This window comes from Podarcis muralis, chromosome 9 (genome assembly GCF_964188315.1).
Source record: "Podarcis muralis chromosome 9, rPodMur119.hap1.1, whole genome shotgun sequence".
Taxonomy (NCBI): domain Eukaryota; kingdom Metazoa; phylum Chordata; class Lepidosauria; order Squamata; family Lacertidae; genus Podarcis; species Podarcis muralis.
Genome location: NC_135663.1, coordinates 71,792,640 through 71,811,303, shown reverse-complemented (window position 1 = coordinate 71,811,303; position 18,664 = coordinate 71,792,640). Strand labels below are relative to the sequence as shown.

The following is an 18,664-nucleotide window of genomic DNA, read 5'->3' as shown; positions in this document are numbered from 1 at the left end:
GGAAAGAGATAAGTAACTATCCAACCTTTAGAAGACATCTGAAACAGCAAATGTATAGGGAAGTTTTAAAGTGTTTAATGTTTTACTATGTTTTTATAGATGTTGGAAGTGCCTGGGGTTAACAAATCATCATCATTATTGAAAATGAAATTAGTCAGAGTGTTGGATGGGCTGTTTTCGTGGTCCCCACAGAGATTTGCCTTGTCAGCTCCCTCTTCTTGGTTCACCAACAGGCAAACCCACTTTATATATCCAGAAGCTTTTCCTACCTAGTAATACTGATGCTGCTGGTGGTTTTGTCGGAAGGGATTTAGAAATCTTGGTCTTACGTGATGTAGAGCTTTCTGTATTGGAATGGCATTTTTCTTTTCTTTTGTGAGTTCAATACATGTACAATACATAAGTAATAGTGGAAAGTTGTACTGTAGCCCTGGTCTCTCTCTACACATGCCACTGCAAGATTGTTGTCCAACTGTGCAGAAATCTCTGGCCAACCAGCTGCAAACTGTGATCAAAGTCAGCTGATGCCTATATCCATAGTTCATTCCCAGCCAGCCAGGTCGACTTTCTTTCCACTTATTCCAAACTGGTTGCCCTGGTAACTCCAACGTTCATGCAGAAATGCTGTAGGTAGGAGTTTGCAGTGTGCTTTAACTGAAGCCATGGGCTTTCTCCAGCACCCGCTGGCTACAGAAATTAATCACACAGAGGGAAGCGTCAGTCTGGGCAGTATTCTGCTTTCACGTGCATTGGAACAGGGACTAGCCATTAATCAAAGTCTGCCCTACCACAAGTCCAGCTGTGGATTTGTCTCAAGAGTCCATAACAGGTTTCTGCACCTTACACGCCATAGGGTTTTTGTTTGTTTTTTTACAAACTTGTAGTGATATTTGGCATTCGGGGTTTTCCCCCTTGGCTGGGTCTTTCTGGCTTCTGTTGGGTGTTTGTGGTTTGCTGACTAGAATCATAAAATTGTAGAGTTGGAACGAGCCCTGAGGATCATCTAGTCCAGGCACAGGCAAACTCGGCCCTCCAGATGTTTTAGGACTACAACTCCCATCATCCCTAGCTAACAGGACCAGTGGTCGGGGATGATGGGAATTGTAGTCCCAAAACATCTGGAGGGCCGAGTTTGCCTGTGCCTGATCTAGTCCAACTCCCTGCTATGCAGGAATATGTCCCTTACGGGGATCGAACCTGCGACCTTGGCATTAACCGCACCACACTCCACAACAGAGCTTTCTTGTCAACTGATGGGACTATTAGGCAAATGACCTTGGAAATTCAGGTAGGCTGTGTCTCAGCAGCCTAAGATTTTCAGGCGATGGAGCAAATGACCTCTGGGCTGGTTTGCTGTCTACTCCTGCCTGCTCCCTCTACATCTATAGCTTGGGGGTCAGCAACCTTTTTCAGCCGTGGGCCGGTCCACTGTCCCTCAGACCATGTGGTGGGCCGAACTATATTTTTGAGGGGGGGGGAAGAATGAATTCCTATGCCCCACAAATAACGCAGAGATGCATTTTAAATAAAAGCACACATTCTACTCATGTAAAAACACCAGGCAGACCCCAAAAATAACCCAGAGATGCATTTTAAATAAAAAGGACACATTCTACTCATGTAAAAACATGCTGATTCGCGGACCATCCACAGGCCAGCTTGAGAAGGCGATTGGGCTGCATCCGGCCCCTGGGCCTTAGGTTGCCTACCCCTGGTACAGTTATACCTCATGTTAGGTTTGCTTCATGTTACGTTCTTACAGGTTACATCCCGCGGCGACCTGGAAGTACCGGAAAGGGTTACTTCCTGGTTTCGCCACTCGCGCATGCGCATAAGTGCTAAATCATGCTTCGCGCATGCGCACAAGCGCCAAATTGTGCAGATACGGCACTTCAGGTTGCACTCTTTTCATGTTGCGAACGGGCCTCGGGAATGGATCCCGTTCGCAACCAGAGGTACCACTGTATAGCTAAATCTTCACCTTTCCTGTTTAAATGTATCAAATCCACTACTAGTCTAATGCTATCTGCAGCTTGTCTCATCATTATAAACCCTGTTTGGTCATTTTTAATAATAGTTGATCTTGCTCTTTGCAGTCTATTTGCCAATATTGTTAAGATTTTTGTATCAATGTTTATCAAATTAATTGGGCGATTGTTGGCACATTGCGTTAGGTCCTTGCCAGGCTTTGGGATAACAGTAATATAAGCCTGGTTAAATAGTGTTGAGCTGATTCCTTCTCTAAAGATCTCATCTTATAACTGATATATTGATCTCCTGTCACTTAGATAATATGTTTTATACCATTCCACTGGAAAGCAATCTAGCCCAGGTGCTTTACCATTTGCCATATTTGAGATTGTTTCCCTAATCTCGGCTTCTGATATTGGAGACATCGATAGTTGTTGTTTTTTGTTTTCCAGCCCTGGTAGTTTTCTGTATAAGAATCTTTGTGTTTTATCCAGGAACGTCAAGAGCAAATTATTTCTAGCTGAATAGGAACCTTTGTTTTTTTAGGGGAAGAAACCCATTTCTTACTTTGAAATGTTGCTTACTGCAGCTATCCTCAGATTAAATCTAAATTTCCTCATCACTTATTCCCTTTGCGGGTGTTATGGCTCTCCTTTTTATTGCTTCTGCTCAGTACGTCTTAGAGCCTTGCTTGGTTGCTCTGAATCATCTTAAGCTCCTCTGCTTTGAAATTTATCGGTCTCCACGAGGGACGAAGCCCTTGTCATCGGCACTCCCCGCTTCCCTCCCCAATTCATAGTCTTTCAAGATCGGGCTGAAATATTGTATTCCGTCAGCAAGTTGGTTCAAGCAGGAAGAGTAAGTTCACTAGTATGCTAAATAGGGATATCCTAAGGCAATTCATACAAGATGAACATTCAGATCTTTCCACTGTAAATGAGCACTCAGGTTTTGCAGCTTCCCAATGGACTCTGTGAGCTAGGCATTCAGCTCAGGGCTCAGAAGTTTAAATAACTGATTTGTGTGGTAGCATGATACTTGTTTGGGACACGGGTGGCGCTGTGGGTTAAACCACAGAGCCTAGGACTTGCTGATCAGAAGGTCGGCGGTTCGAATCCCCACGACGGGGTGAGCTCCTGTTGCTCGGTCCCTGCTCCTGCCAACCAAACAGTTCGAAAGCACATCAAAGTGCAAGTAGATAAATAGGTACCACTCCGGTGGGAAGGTAAACGGTGTTTCCGTGCACTGCTCTGGTTTGCCAGAAAGTGGCTTAGTCATGCTGGCCACATGACCCGGAAGCTGTACGCCGGCTCCCTCGGCCAAGAAAGCGAGATGAGCGCTGCAACTCCAGAGTCGGTCACGACTGGACCTAATGGTCAGGGGTCCCTTTACCTTTACCTTTATGATACTTGTTGGCTTTGGGTATTATACACATCTTAGCAGTATGCCCAGAAAATCGGAGGGGTAGGACAAGCATTGAGCGTCACATGGGGGCAGGTGTGCCTGCCTCTCTAGCACTTTCACACACCCCGTGCTCAGCTCTGCTCAGCTCAGTTCAGTGGAACCTTATGCAGGAGAACTTCCCATCAACTCTTGAATGACTGGATGATGATGATGATGATGATGATGATTAATAATAATAATAGTTTCCCCAGCCACCCTGGGCGGCTCCCAACAGAATATTACAAACACAATAAACCATCAAACATTAAAAACTTCCCTAAACAGGGCTGCCTTCAGATGTCTTCTAAAAGTCGGATAGTTGTTTATTTCCTTGACGCCTGGTGGGAGGGCATTCCACAGGGCGGGCGCCACCAACGAGAAGGCCCTGTAACTTCACTTCTCTCGGGGAGGGAACCGCCAGAAGGTCCTCAGAGCTGGACCTCAGTGTCCAGGCTGAACGATGGGGGTGGAGACGCTCCTTCAGGTATACTGGTTTTTTGTGTCACATTGGGAAAGTGTGAAGAACTCTCACAGATAGAAGAATAAAGGAATTGACTTCCAAACCAGAAGGTGGCCTGGTTTTTAGCCAGCCTTGAGTTTTCTTTTTCTACAGATCAAATGCTATGGCATGGGCACTTCTACAGAACATACCAGTCTGCCCTGTTAAAAGTACAGGCTTCTATCTGAAGTTGCAACTCCGCAAGCCTAATTATACTCATCTATGTATGAATGGTTTTACTTGGGGCAGGGTGGGTGGGAGCTGAATGATTCAGAGAAAACGGTTCTGGTGCATTTCTCATTTTCTTCTTTTTTGATGGCTTGTCTAAAGAAATCTAAATCTTATGCATGTTTACTCAGATGTAAGTCCCAGCAGGTTCAGTGGGGTTTGCTCCCTAGTAAGAGGGAATTGCAATTTTATTAAATGCAACACTATGAAATGCTGTGGCGCTGTGGGTTAAACCACAGAGCCTAGGGCTTGCTGATCAGAAGGTTGGCAGTTCGAATCCCCGCCAAGGGGTGAGCTCCCGTTGCTCGGTCCCTGCTCCTGCCAACCTAGCAGTTCAAAAGCACATCAAAGTGCAAGTAGATAAATAGGTACCACTTTGGTGGGAAGGTAAACGGTGTTTCCGTGCGCTGATCTGGTTCGCCAGAAGCGGCTTAGTCATGCTGGCCACATGACCCGGAAGCTGTACGCCGGCTCCCTCGGCCAATAAAGCGAGATGAGCGCCGCAACCCCAGAGTCGGCCACGACTGGACCTAATGGTCAGGGGTCCCTTTACCTTTACGAAATGCTGTAGAATGTGAAAGTGGGAGTGTACTAATATCCTTAAGTTGAGAAATTTGTTCCCAAGAATGCAGCTGCTCCTAAACTGCACCTGGCCTAGCCTTCTCCCAAACCTGTCAGTTTTTAGTGCAGCAGCAGCTGATTTTATTTAATTTATTCAAGGTTATTTTTTAGCATTGGGAAGTCATGGTATAGCATCATTCCCAGCGGCATTCTTGGAGTGGTAGGTGGCAGCCACACACAAAAAAATCTAAAAATATAGCCACCCCACCAAAGTCCCTTAATGCACACACACTTTTGAGAAGACTGAGTGTTCTTGCGAAGATGGGGATATTTCAGATACTTTTAATGTTCTCCCACATGCCAGATTTGAGAAATGAGAAAAGTGTTATTCGTTCCTTTGGGTTCGGTGTATCTGTTTTGAGTGTGTGTTTTACATGTTAAATATTTCTCCCCATGCCTCTACGCATTGTTTTGCTGTATAGTGTTCAAATATGACAACCGCTTGATTTTTCAATTTTAGGATGTTCAGATACAGATAGAGGAATTAAAAAAGAAATATGAGAATGATATAAGACAGCTACAAAAGGAAAAAGAAGCAATAAATGGAAAGCTGGAAGACTGTTCTCTGGAGGTGTGTAAAGCATAAATCCATCTGTGATCATGCAAGCCATTTTAGTTTTTCTTCCTACCTGAAAAACTCTTGATGGGATTCATAAGCTTCAACTTATTCTTCAAGAAGGACTTCACAAGACTATAGCCTGAAACTACAGCCTGAAAAAATGACTATGCTGATCATCATTTAAATAGGGTCCTCATTTATAGAATGAGTTGGTTCTGTAATAGTACCAGCAACTCTGTGCAGTATATGATCCAGAGAATAATGGTTTGCTCTCTCCAAGGCATCATCTGCCCAGTATATTTTAAAACTTTATGGCTGGGAAGTTTTATTTCTTGCTATTAAAATGATCAGAGGTACAAAACTGTGACTGTTTATCTCCCATGAAGGTTGGAGAACAATCCAGGAAAATGAACTGCATTTGTCACCAATTCTCAGCCAATCATACGTGAATTCCATGCAAAAGTCAAATTTTATATTGTTTTCTGCTTGTGGCAGCCAAGGCTTGACACAAACAGAGCATGCATCAGGGAAAAGATGAGTAGGGAAGGAGAGATAAGGGGAGATTCTCCCATGGTTTATTGACTGGGCAACAAGGGGACAGGGGGGTATGCTTTTACCAGCCCAAATGTTGGCTTCACACCTAATGTGTATGTTCATTATTTCAGGCTGCAGTCCTATTTAGCTGGCAGTAAGCCCCATTAAAAGGGTGGCGCTGTGGGTTAAACCACAGACCCTAGGACTTGCCGATCAGAAGGTCGGCGGTTCGAATCCCCATGATGGGATCAGCTCCCGCTGCTCAGTCCCTGCTCCTGCCAACCTAGCAATTCGAAAGCACGTCAAAGTGCAAGTAGATGAATAGGTACCACTCTGGCAGGAAGGTAAACGGCGTTTCTGTGCGCTGCTCTGGTTCACCAGAAGGGGCTTAGTCATGCTGGCCACATGACCCGGAAGCTGTACACCGGCTCCTTCGGCCAATAAAGCGAGATGAGTGCTGCAACCCCAGAGTCGGCCACAACTGGACATAATGGTCAGGGGTCCCTTTACCTTTACTTTTTAAGCCCCATTAAAATCAGTAGGCATTACTTCTGAGTCGATATGGTTAGGATTCCACTATAAGAAGCATCCTCTCTTGCAGGCTTGCCCTGCTCATAATGAGAGGTGAACTGGGCCTCATCTGGAACAATTAGGATTATATCAATAAGCAGATGTTGCACCAGTGTATGTTCCCCATGTTATGTGCCTTTTTTTATCTTGCTAATTTAGGTTTTAAGGCTAGAGAATTTCATCAGACAAAACCGAGACATCCCCAAATATGCAGAATTTCTTAAATCTTATGCCAGAAAAACTCATGAGCGGCAACAGGAGGTAAGGAGTGGACATTTGTTGGTCATTAAAGGGCCAAGCCAGCTTTTTCTGACTTCATATTTGTAACCTAAATTGCTTCCATACTAGAGCCTGTTAGCATTTCCACAGTATTGCTTTCTGTAATTAATAGGAATCAAAATGGAGGTTCCACACAGCACAAATTTGGCAATACACTATTCTGCGGTGCTCTTACTATGGCAAAGATTCTCGCATAATCGTCACTCACACATTAATTCTATAAGGACTATGGCAACTTCAATTACAAGTTTATTGTTTGCAAGTTCAACCTGTTTTTTTCGTATTCCTGTTGATTCCAACAAGGGGATTATTGTCACCTGAGTACCCTCTTGGGGTAATTAAATGTCAGCTTCTGTTTCCTTTTGCAAGGGAGGGAGAAGCTGTAATTAATGACTTCTCTTGTTGTGTGTGTGAAATAACACTGCTTTGCTATTCAGAAAGCAAAGGAAGATAGGTAGTTTTAGTCTGGTTGGATCGTACTTATCAGCACCATTTCATTTATTAGCTTTATCAATAACAAACTGCTAAATAAGGCTCTGCACCTATTGTCAGGAGTTCAGCGTACACTTGAGTAGGGCCCTGGCAGAGACTAATAATAATAATATTAATAATAATAAATGTATTATTTATATCCCGCCCATCGGGCTAGGTTTCCCCAGCCACTCTAGGCAGCTTCCAACAAAATATTAAAAATACAATAAAAAATCAGCCATTAAAAACTTCCATAAACAGGGCTGCCTTCAGATGTCTTCTAAAAGTCAGGAAGTTGTTTTTCTCTTTGACATCTGGTGGGAGGGCATTCCACAGGGCGGGTGCCACTACCAAGAAGGCCCTCTGACTGGTTCCCTGTAACTTGGCTTCTCGTAGTGAGGGAACCACCAGAAGGCCCACCCTCGGCGCTGGACCTCAGTGTCTGGGCTGGACGATGGGGGTGGAGACGCTCCTTCAGGTATCTGGACCGAGGCCATTTAGGGCTTTAAAGGTCAGCACCAACACTTTGAATTGTGCTCGGAAACGTACTGGGAGCCAATGTAGGTCTTTCAAGACCAGTGTTATATGGTCTTGGCGGCCGCTCCCAGTCACCAGTCTAGCTGCCGCATTCTGGATTAGTTGTAGTTTCCGGGTCACCTTCAAAGGTAGCCCCACGTAGAGCGCGTTGCAGTAGTCCAAGCGTGAGATAAATAGAGCATGCACCACTCTGGCGAGACAGTCTGCGGGCAGGGAGGGTCTCAGCCTGTGTACCAGATGGAGCTGATAATGACTGGCATGTTCCCTCCCTCCTGGTCGATTGTTCGGGAGCTTCATAAGCTTTATTCAGCCCAAACATCACAGCGACCGATACCAACCGACACCGGCACACTTAGGGATCTGCAGAGTTTGTGCATCATGCGCGTGACAGACCTCAGCAACTCAGCATTTGGGCTAATCTACTTTATTTACATATAAACACACACAGAGCACTGCAACATGGCTCCCTCTCTCTCTAGCATCAGACAGCAAAGAGAGAAAAAACAAAGGACAATAATCCCACTTCACGGAACACAGGAACACAAACATCCTGTCTCCGTCACTTCCCACTCTGTGGAGTCAAAACATATACCGTCATGTGAAAGACAACAATCCCATGACTGCAATCATGGAGCAGGAATTCTAACATCTATGGCTCCAGGTTTTAAAGTGATTTAGTTCAAAGTGGTAGAGCTGATATTCAGGTTGTATCCAGGCAACCTTAGGTTCTTCCACATGGCATTTATTGTGGACTTCTCGTGCATGAAAGTTTTGTGCAGCATCTATTCTAGTTGATGACATCTTCATAAAAATGCCTTCTCATATTCTCTCCCCCCTCCCGTTTAATCCAAATGTGCCATTTCCATCATTGTTTTTACCTTCTGGGTTTCTGCAGAAACCATAACCATTGAAGAAGTGAGAAAATAATATGGAATAGCATTTTGATGAGGACAATGTCATGCAGACACTGGGTGACTCTTGTGTGTGTGAGCAGCCAAGAATCAACAGTAAACTGTTGTGTGGAAGCTCCTTGAGGAGAAAGAAGTTGTCTCTGGAAGACCTAGCAGTGCCTACAGACGTGGCTGATCAGATTGTTGCCTTTCATCACATCCTGTTAGAGCCATTAGATTGAAATATTTGCCTTTGGAAAAGCACGGTTTGCATTTGTTGTTGTTTAATCATTTAGTCATGTCCGACTCTTCGTGACCCCATGGACCAGAGCACGCCAGGCACTCCTGTCTTCCACTGCCTCCCGCAGTTTGGTCAGACTCATGCTGGTAGCTTCGAGAACACTATCCAACCATCTCGTCCTCTGTCATCCCCTTCTCCTTGTGCCCTCCATCTTTCCCAACATCAGGGTCTTTTCCAGGGAGTCTTCTCTCTCATGAGGTGGCCAATGTCTTGGAGCCTCAGCTTCAGGATCTGTCCTTCCAGTGAGCACTCAGGGCTGATTTCCTTAAGAATGGATACGTTTGATCTTCTTGCAGTCCATGGGACTCTCAAGAGTCTCCTCCAGCACCATAATTCAAAAGCATCAATTCTTCAGCAATCAGCCTTCTTTGTGGTCCAGTTCTCACTTCCATACATCACTACTGGGAAAACCATAGCTTTAACTATACGGACCTTTGTTGGCAAGGTGATGTCTCTGCTTTTTAAGATGCTGTCCAGCATTGTTTGCATTGTTAGTGTCATTTCTATGGGAAGCCATAGCTTCTTGGCACCACAACCCAAAAGCAGGGTATCATTCAAGTTATGAGAGAGAACAGCATAAGCAATGAAGATTTTGCCATTCTTTCAAATGTCACAACTGGAAGGGCCACTACAAAGCATATAGGAAAGTGTGCATTTTGCTGACAGTGTGACTCCCAACAGAGAGCAGTGCAATGAAACAGGCTTTAGTTTCTTCTTCCCAGTTGAAGCGGCATGCTCTCAGCAATGCAGTTCTAACTTGGGCACAACTGTAAACTAAAAATAACTTCCTTGCCTGCGTAAGGCACGTTTTGGCCCAACACCAAATTCAGCCTATGTGGAATAGACAAAAATGTTACAGCTAAAGTTGTTATAATTCAGGTCATTTTTTAAATACCCAGTCACTCTTGCTGATATTTTGCCAGATACTTGCTTAATACAATACAACTTTCCAAAAGAAGTTCCATTATTCTAATAAGTGTTGGGGAAACTCACTGCAGGGAGGAGAAAAGGTGGAATAAGAGTTTCCAGTTCCAGCTAAGTTGTAATGCCTCTTTTCTTTGGCAAACCATGCTTTAAGTAGCTCACAACAACATCAGGCACAGCAACATTTCGGGATAATTCACTTTAACTATTGCAAGGCAGAGGAACAAGAAAGAGCCTTTCTCATCTGCACTGACTTCCAGATTATTTACAAATCCAGTTCTGGGTGCTGGTTCTGACCTATAAAAACCCTACACACTTGAGACCTAATGGAGCACCCTAAGGTCATCAACAGAAGCCATTCTTCACATGCCTCCTCTGGCAGCTGATCTTGTGCATCATGAAAGAGCAGAAAGTTGTCAGTTACTTAATTTAGTATTGTATTTTTATGGCCAGGAGGAGAGAGAGGTGCTTCAGAAATACTAGGCTGCAGATGCCAGGATAACATTGTTGGCCTTAAGTATTGTGCTCCATGACTTGTGCTAGGGGCATTTGCTGTTCCACCTCAGGTAGCAAAATGTCTTGTGCCTCTTTAATGGCATAACAAAGTCAGCAAAGCTGAAAGCTAACTGGCAAACTGGGTGCCGATGAACAAGCAAATTGGGCTGTTAAGGAACAGCAGCTCCCACTGCCTGTTTTCACACATCCAAGTTTCCAGCTAACATTGTGTTGTCACAATGAACTGTCACTCATAATTTTCACACGCAGTTCAATGTAAGCGTGGGCTCTTGACAAAGTGGTTTCCCTTTTCCGGGGAAGAGGCACAGGTAGACAGTGGTCCACCAGACAGATATTTCCTGCCCAGCTCTCACACACAGAGACACAGACATAGACACACATGTTTGTGTTGGCCTTCTATTACCTCTAGGGACACTGGTGGTGTTGTGGGTTAAACCACAGAGCCTAGGACTTGCCGATCAGAAGGTCGGCGGTTCGAATCCCCATGACAGGGTGAGCTCCCGTTGCTCGGTCCCTGCTCCTGCCAACTTAGCAGTTCGAAACCACGTCAAAGTGCAAGTAGATAAATAGGTACCGCTCCGGCGGGAAGGTAAACAGCGTTTCCATGTGCTGCTCTGGTTCGCCAGAAGCGGCTTAGTCATGCTGGCCACATGACCCGGAAGCTGTACGCCGGCTCCCTCGGCCAATAAAGCGAGATGAGCGCCGCAACCCCAGAGTTGGTCATGACTGGACCTAATGGTCAGGGGTCCCTTTACCTTTACTATTACCTCTGGTCAAACAGGCTTTGCAAGTTTTTGAAACCATATAAAAACCCGCAAAGCCAGTTTACCAGAGACAAAAGTGAAATGAGTAAACGCACCACAAGCAGCTATTTCTCTAACACTGCCTGCCTCCAGGCTTAGCTGAGCTTGCTCAATTAATTTGTACCCAGCTAATTTGATCTTTCTGTTGGCATTCAGAGTATTTTCAATCATTGATTCCTCCCCTGGTACCTTCTTAACCTACAAAAGCACAACTGGAGTTCAGATGCTTAGTATTCTCCATAAATGTTTTATTTGCAGGATCTGAGATGAAAGCTTTTTTCCCTTTAAACGAGGGAAATGTGAACTGTTAATCCCTAACATTTTGCTTTAAAGTTATTCTGTGCAACTTCCGCTCACTTCATTATCAGAGCTCAGGAGGAGGAGAGGCACCCAGGGGGTGCATTAACATTTATGTGCTTCACACCTACACAAACAGAGGAGGGTAACAACTATCAGCAGCTTTCTAGGCTAATTTTGAAAGGAAATAAGCACCCCTGCCTATCTGGATTTGTTTGTTTTTCTCTTGCGTGATCAGAATTGGGACTGCCGGTGAAAAGGAAATACCATCTTTCCTTTTCTTGATTTGTTTCATTGCTTTATTTATACATGCAGCTTATTTCTATATCGCCTTTTGCACAGTGGCTCCAAACAGGGAAAGAAGAAGAAAATGCTGGGCAGGGATGGTGCTGTGGGTTAAAAAACAGAGCCTAGGACTTGCCGATCAGAAGGTCGGCGGTTCGAATCCCCGCGACGGGGTGAGCTCCCGTTGCTCGGTCCCTGCTCCTGCCAACCTAGCAGTTCAAAAGCACGTCAAAGTGCAAGTAGATAAATAGGTACCACCCTGGCGGGAAGGTAAACGGCGTTTCCGTGTGCTGCTCTGGTTCGCCAGAAGCGGCTTAGTTATGCTGGCCACATGACCCGGAAGCTGTATGCCGGCTCCCTTGGCCAATAAAGCGAGATGAGCGCTGCAACCCCAGAGTTGGCCACGACTGGACCTAATGGTCAGGAGTCCCTTTACCTTTAGTTGATCCCAAGTTGATTAGGGCTTTAAATGCTGAACCCAGAAACTTGAACTGTCCATGGTAGCATATTGTCAGCCAATGCAGCTCCCACAGCTGAGGTGTTCTCTGGTGCTGGTGGGGTACCCTGGTCAAGATCCTGGTTGCTGCATTTGGCTGCAGCTTCCAGATTAAGCCCAAGAGAAGCTCCACATTGCAGAAATCCAGTTTTGAGATTACCAGTTTCAGGACCGCAGTAACCAAGCTCTCACAGCCCAAGAATGGCCGTCACTGTCTTAGCAACTGAAAGTTGGTCGGAGGCACTTCAAGCCCACCTGAGCCTCAGTCAACAGTGATAGATCCAGGAGTACCCACAGACTACTGGAGATGTCCAAATGAGCATGTTTTATTGGTGTATTAAATTATATTTTATGGATATTTACGGACTGGTTTTATTGCTGTAAGCCGCCTCCTTGTATTTTATGAAACAGCAGCTTATAGGTTTTCAAATAAATACCAGTAAATAAATCACAGTGGCTTGGATAACCTTGCTTAGTCTGGGAAATTTAGCCGAGACCAATAGTACCGGTAATATGCTTGCTATGGATGTCTGGCAACAATTTCACTGCTGTTGCAATTATAATATTTATGAACAAGTGAATAAAAGTTTTATGGTAATAGCATACCAATATAGACTGTCATGGTGCTGTCAGTGGCTTCCGGCTGGTTGCCCAGGGAAGTATAAAGACAAGAAAAAGTTTCTCACGGTCCCTTTTTATTTCAAACTTTACAGGGAGAAGCTATAGAACCCAGCCTCTGGGGTAATGGCATTGTCCTGGGTGAATCCCCACCCTTCTTCTCTCCCACTGCCTCATTTGTCACCGTCATCTCCTCTATGGGTGCCGCTAAGTGCCCTCTGTCATCGAGCTCTTTACTTTTAAGGCTCGCCGGGTTCTGGGAGATGGTGGGTCTGGGGTGTTTTCTAGTGACAACGTGTCAGCCAGCTCCAATTCCAGCTCTGCCTGCTCCTCCTCTCCCAATATTTCCCAACTTCCCCCCTTATCTGCCTCTGAGCTGTAACCTCCCGCAAACCACTGCTGTAAATCTATATGAAATATACAGTGGTACCTCGGGTTAAGTACTTAATTCGTTCCAGAGGTCCGTTCTTAACCTGAAACTGTTCTTAACCTGAAGCACCACTTTAGCTAATGGGGCTTCCCGCTGCTGCCGCGCCACCACCGCACGATTTCTGTTCTCATCCTGAAGCAAAGTTCTTAACCTGAGGTACTATTTCTGGGTTAGCGGAGTCTGTAACCTGAAGCATATGTAACCTGAAGCGTATGTAACCCGAGGTACCACTGTACTCGGAGTCGAGAGTGGATTTCATGCTCTTTATTCAGCTCATAGTGGTGAGGAGGAATGGAAGCTCCCCCAGAATGTCTGCTTTATATACATTATTTACACAATGGGCCCCACGTGATTGGCTGATTCCTGGATTCTCCTGTAGGCCAATCAGGTTGCGGATTCACTTCCACCTGGAGCTGGATTGGGTGGCTCCTGTGGACCAATCAGACTGCTGCATTCTGGATCCTATTGTTCTAGGACCAATCAGACTGCTGCATTCTGAATCCTATTCAACTCAGTACATAACACTATACTGTCTTCCTCTCCCTCTCCCTGGGCTCCGAAGGCTTGCGGATATCTGCCCGAAGCCCGCGGTGCGCAGTGCTGTGCTGCGCTCCGTGGGCTTCGGGCTGTAGGCTGCTAATCGCAAGCCTTTGGAGCCCGGCAGGCACTTCCGCCACGCTCAGTAGTCTTGCGGATAGCTTCCTGAAGCCTGGAGAACGAGAGGGGTCGGTGCGCACCGACCCCTCCCGCTCTCCAGGCTTCAGCGAAAGCCTGCATTCGCTCCATAGGATGCACACACATTTCCCCTTCATTTTTGGAGGGGGAAAAGTGCGTCCTATAGAGTGAAAAATACGGTACGTGTTTAGTTTGTGTTCATGATTCCCCTACCCCGTTCCAGTGTAATTTTAAACTGAATATTTGGGTATGTGCCTGACTAAATTAAGGAAACCACATTTGACTCTGTCAACCTATGTGTATCTGACAAGTCAGATGGTTGCGGTCATTTTTATTCTGGTCTGTGGGGTGTCAGCAAGACAGAGCTGTTCCACCAGGCCTTTGGCCAAGGCACAGTCTGACCCCCTCCTTTGGTAATCCTCACAGAACTCTAGCCCAATGGTTGCCATTAATTTGATTTTGAATTATTTTAAAATGGATTGATTTTAGAATGCTGTGCTACTTTTATTGTTGTTAGCCACTCTGAGCCCGGCTTCGGCTGGGGAGGGTGGGATATAAATAAATTATTATTATTATTATTATTATTATTATTATTATTATTATTATTATTAAATGGCCACACTGCCTTTGAAATGTCAACCTAGTACTTTGAGAATATTTCCCCTCCCCACATACATTCTGAGAGGGGAAATGGTAATGGGGGGAGGGTGTGTAGTGTTGGGGACGACGACGATTTATTATACTGCATTTGAAAAACTTGGGAGAGAAGGCTTAGTATGTACGATAACATCCTAACTGAAGCTTTATCTTGGCATTTATTGTTCGGTCGCAGGACGCATTTGTAAAACAGAAAGACATCGCCAAACAGCATAAAGAGAGAGCGAAAGGCAGAGAACAGCCAGCAGCTCCTTCTGGTGCCAAAAATGAAGAGAAGTCAAGGTATTTAGTGGGGTGGGAGTCCTGATCCACCCTAAAGACTGTAAACTTCAAGCCTGGCAATTATTGTGTCGGAAGATACTGGTATTCTTTTCGTAATGCAACAAATACTCTTTCTTCAAGGTTGGACTCTGGAGGTGCACCAAAAAGAGAAGTCAGGCATACCGTCGCCAGTTTCCCGAAGGAGAAGGCCAAAGAAATGCAAGCCTTGCAAGAGGAATGGTACTACCAAAAGACAGAATTGCAAGCTCAAGTACAGTGGCAAATTCTGTATTGCTATTTCATGACAAATGCATTCCTTTGAACAGCAGGCCAGCTGCATATGTAAAACTCAGCCCAGTGCATATAGAAATGACAGTAAACCTCAGCCATGGGACCGAAAGCCCTGTGCCTTCAGCCGCGCTATAATGGTGTCGCACATAGAAGTCTGCCTCTACAAGTTAAAGAAAGACCCTTGTCAGATCTCAGATCAGCTGCAAATGATGACTCATCAGCTTTCAGCTGAACTTACCTCTAGAGCTTTTGCAAGGACAAAAATGGAATAAGATCTAATACACTGCCCAAGCTCCTTGTAGAATAGTCAGGATCTATGGAGCATAAGAACGTGACAGGCACCTCTCCATTTTGGCTATGAGAGGATGCTCCAAGCAGAGATCTCTTTTGCTCATGGAGAGAAAATTTCATTGCTATGTGGAGAGTTGAACACAGATGGAAAAGGGGATGTGTTTTATTGGAGTTCAGGAAGTTTGAAAACACAGGTAGGCATAAAAACTGAGAATTTAGATGCTATAAATAAAGCTTAGCTGGCTTTCATCAGAATACTTCATTGGGAGCATAGGAATGACAGTAAAAAAACATTATTTCTTAAAACTGCTTTTTGACCCAGACATCAATTGGGGCAACAGGCTATGCAATCCCAGTGTCCAACAGTAATTTCTTCCAAGCAGCTAGTTTTCATTGGCCTGAAGTCAGCTATAGGTTACATTGAATTAAAGTCATGAATTAAAGTCATGTAAGTCATGTAATGCGGGTGGCGCTATGGTCTAAACCACAGAGCCTAGGGCTTGCCGATCGGAAGGTTAGTGGTTCAAATCCCCGCCACAGGGTGAGCTCCAGTTGCTCGGTCCCAGCTCCTGCCCACCTAGCAGTTCAAAGGCACGTCAAAGTGCAAGTAGATAAATAGGTACCGCTCCAGCGGGAAGGTAAACGATGTTTCAGTGCGCTGCTCTGGTTCGCCAAAAGCGGCTTAGTCATGCTGGCCACATGACCTGGAAGCTGTCTGCAGACAAACATCGGCTCCCTTGGACAGTAAAGCAAGATGAGCGCCGCAACCCCAGAGTCGTCTGCGACTGGACCTAACGGTCAGGGGTCCTTTACCTAAGCAACAATCCAATTTTATCTGCAAAACAACATGCTGATATTAAACACAGGCCCATGTACAACAGGTAGAGACCTATGGAGTCAGGCTGTCCATGGCAAACTTTGTGAGTGCATGTATCAGAGGGATTGTTCCGTCTCCTCTGGCTAAAAACATTATTCATCTTCACTCGTTTGCGCCAAACAAAGTTGCTCAAGGAGTAGTAGCGCCTAGGAAAAGAAGCAGCATGGAAGGCAGAGTCCATCTTACCTGGTACATGCCCTGACCACCAGGAAATGAGAGATCTGAAATGACAGAGGATTCTGATGGGCAAGGTGGCACATCCCGCTTTGCCACCTGAGGCAAATTGGGAACATTCTGCTCCTGCCCTGCCGCTACCTAAGTCTCCCTTACCTGGGCTGCAAGGTGGCACTCACGAAATGATGACAGCGATGGGTTCCAGTGAGATCTTGCGAGGTTTCGGCAAGATCTTGCTGGAAGCCAGGGCCGCTGCCATGGCCACCGGTGGAGGCAACCGAGTCAGCAGGGCACCCATGGGGGAGCCACTGTTTGGGTTTCTACTGCCTGAGGCAGCTGCTTCATCCCACCTCATGGGTGGGCCAGCCCTGCTAAGGGGACTCCCAAGGAGAGAAGCAGAAGTACCTTGATGCCCCTCCTTTGGTTGTCCACAGCGGTAGTGCTGAAGCAGGCAGTATTCCATGAGCTCTCTTCTCTGGCATAGGAGAAGATGCCTGGAACCCTCTACTAGAATTGACAGGCGTCTCTCAGCTTACAGTCTCTGTGCTGCCAGCCTGATTTAGAATGAATGGATGAGTCTGGATAAAAGCTGGAGGCTGCCCACCCCTGACTTAAGAGTAAAAAGAATCTCCCACAGGGTTTCTTGAAAACCTTGAACACAATCCTGAGAAAGCTCAGTGTACTTTGTTCCCATTAAAACTGCAACTGAAATATATAGTTACGTATTGGAATCATGCTTGAAGCATGCTCCAATTTTTGCTAGCCAAGCAGGGGTTTCTGATCTTGCTGCTGGTGGTTTTAAATCTGGTGTAAGATTGGTAGAAAGGGACACGGGTGGAGCTGTGGGTTAAACCACAGAGCCTAGGACTTGCCGATCAGAAGGTCGGTGGTTCGAATCCCCGTGATGGGGGTGAGCTCCCGTTGCTCGGTCCCAGCTCCTGCCAACCTAGCAGTATGAAAGCATGTCAAAGTGCAAGTAGATAAATAGGTACCGCTCTGGCGGGAAGGTAAACGGTGTTTCCGTGCGCTGCTCTGGTTCGCCAAAAGCGGCTTAGTCATGCTGGCCACATGACCCGGAAGCTGTATGCCGGCTCCCTCGGCCAATAAAGCGAGATGAGCGCCACAACCCCAGAGTCGGCCACGACTGGACCTAATGGTCCCTTTACCTTTTAATATTGGTAGAAGCAAGTAAGTCTAGCTTACCTGAGAATACATTTTCAAAGAATAATAAAGGATATTTTCTTTTGAACAAGTTGTTCTTTGAACGGGCTTGTGATGGGAGGTAACTGCTGTGGTTAATGGCTGTGTCTTGTTGGATTCTAATATTTGAAGGTTGCGCAGCTGAAGGAAGCTTTAGAGCAGCAAGCCAATGCTTTCAGGGAAGCCCTCGAAGAACAGGAGCTACTGTCCAGTAAGGAGAGAGAAAAGCTTCTGCAAGATCTTCAGGACACCATTAAGCAAAGCCAAGATATGAAAGTGCAGCTGGAGGTGTCTCACCAAAGAGCCATAAATCTCCTGGAGAAAAGCAAAAATCAAGAGCTTGAGGTTAGATTTGTACTGGCAGTGCTGATTTACCATATTTTTTGCTCCATAAGACGCACCTCGTTTTTAGAAGGGGAATGCAAGAAAAAAAATATTCTTTAAAGGAAGCACTGAGCAGAGCCTGTATGCATCCCAGGCTCTGCTCAGCGCTCCCTTTCACGAGACGCATGGAGCGTGTGTGCGGCTCTTGGGGGCTTTTCCCCGAGGAGAGAGAAGGGCAGCCTGTCACTGATGGACTGCCCTTCTCCCTCCTTGGGGAAAAGCCCCCAAGAGCCACACACACTCCACATAGCTCTTTAAAGGGAGTGCTGCTCTTGGGGGCTTTTCCGGGAGGTGGGGGAAGGGACAGAGGGGCTAAGCCAGAAGCTAGAACAGCAAGAGGGAGCGCTACGCAGTGATCCCTCTCACTGTTCTGCCTTCTGGGATAGCCATGCGGCCTTCATTCGCTCCGTAAGACGCACACACATTTCCCCTTACTTTTTAGGAGGGAAAAAGTACATCTTATAGAGCGAAAATACAGTATTTTCCTTTATTCTGAGCCTTAACCATTTGAGGATCAAAGTCACAGCAGATAAATGTTCCCCCAGCTTCTGGGCATGGCAGTTGTGTTTTTGAATAGCGATG

General features: G+C 45.8%; 1 protein-coding gene across 1 annotated transcript in view; it reads left to right on the top strand.

Annotated features, from left to right (window-relative positions):
- Positions 1-18,664, top strand: part of LOC114604307 (protein FAM184B) — a 76,558-nt gene that overhangs the window by 41,757 nt on the left and 16,137 nt on the right. Inside the window, exons 7-11 of the mRNA XM_077934414.1 lie at positions 5,223-5,333; positions 6,585-6,686; positions 14,780-14,886; positions 15,007-15,136; positions 17,831-18,043. Coding sequence (XP_077790540.1) covers positions 5,223-5,333; positions 6,585-6,686; positions 14,780-14,886; positions 15,007-15,136; positions 17,831-18,043 — 663 coding nt within the window. The remainder of the gene's footprint in view (positions 1-5,222; positions 5,334-6,584; positions 6,687-14,779; positions 14,887-15,006; positions 15,137-17,830; positions 18,044-18,664) is intronic.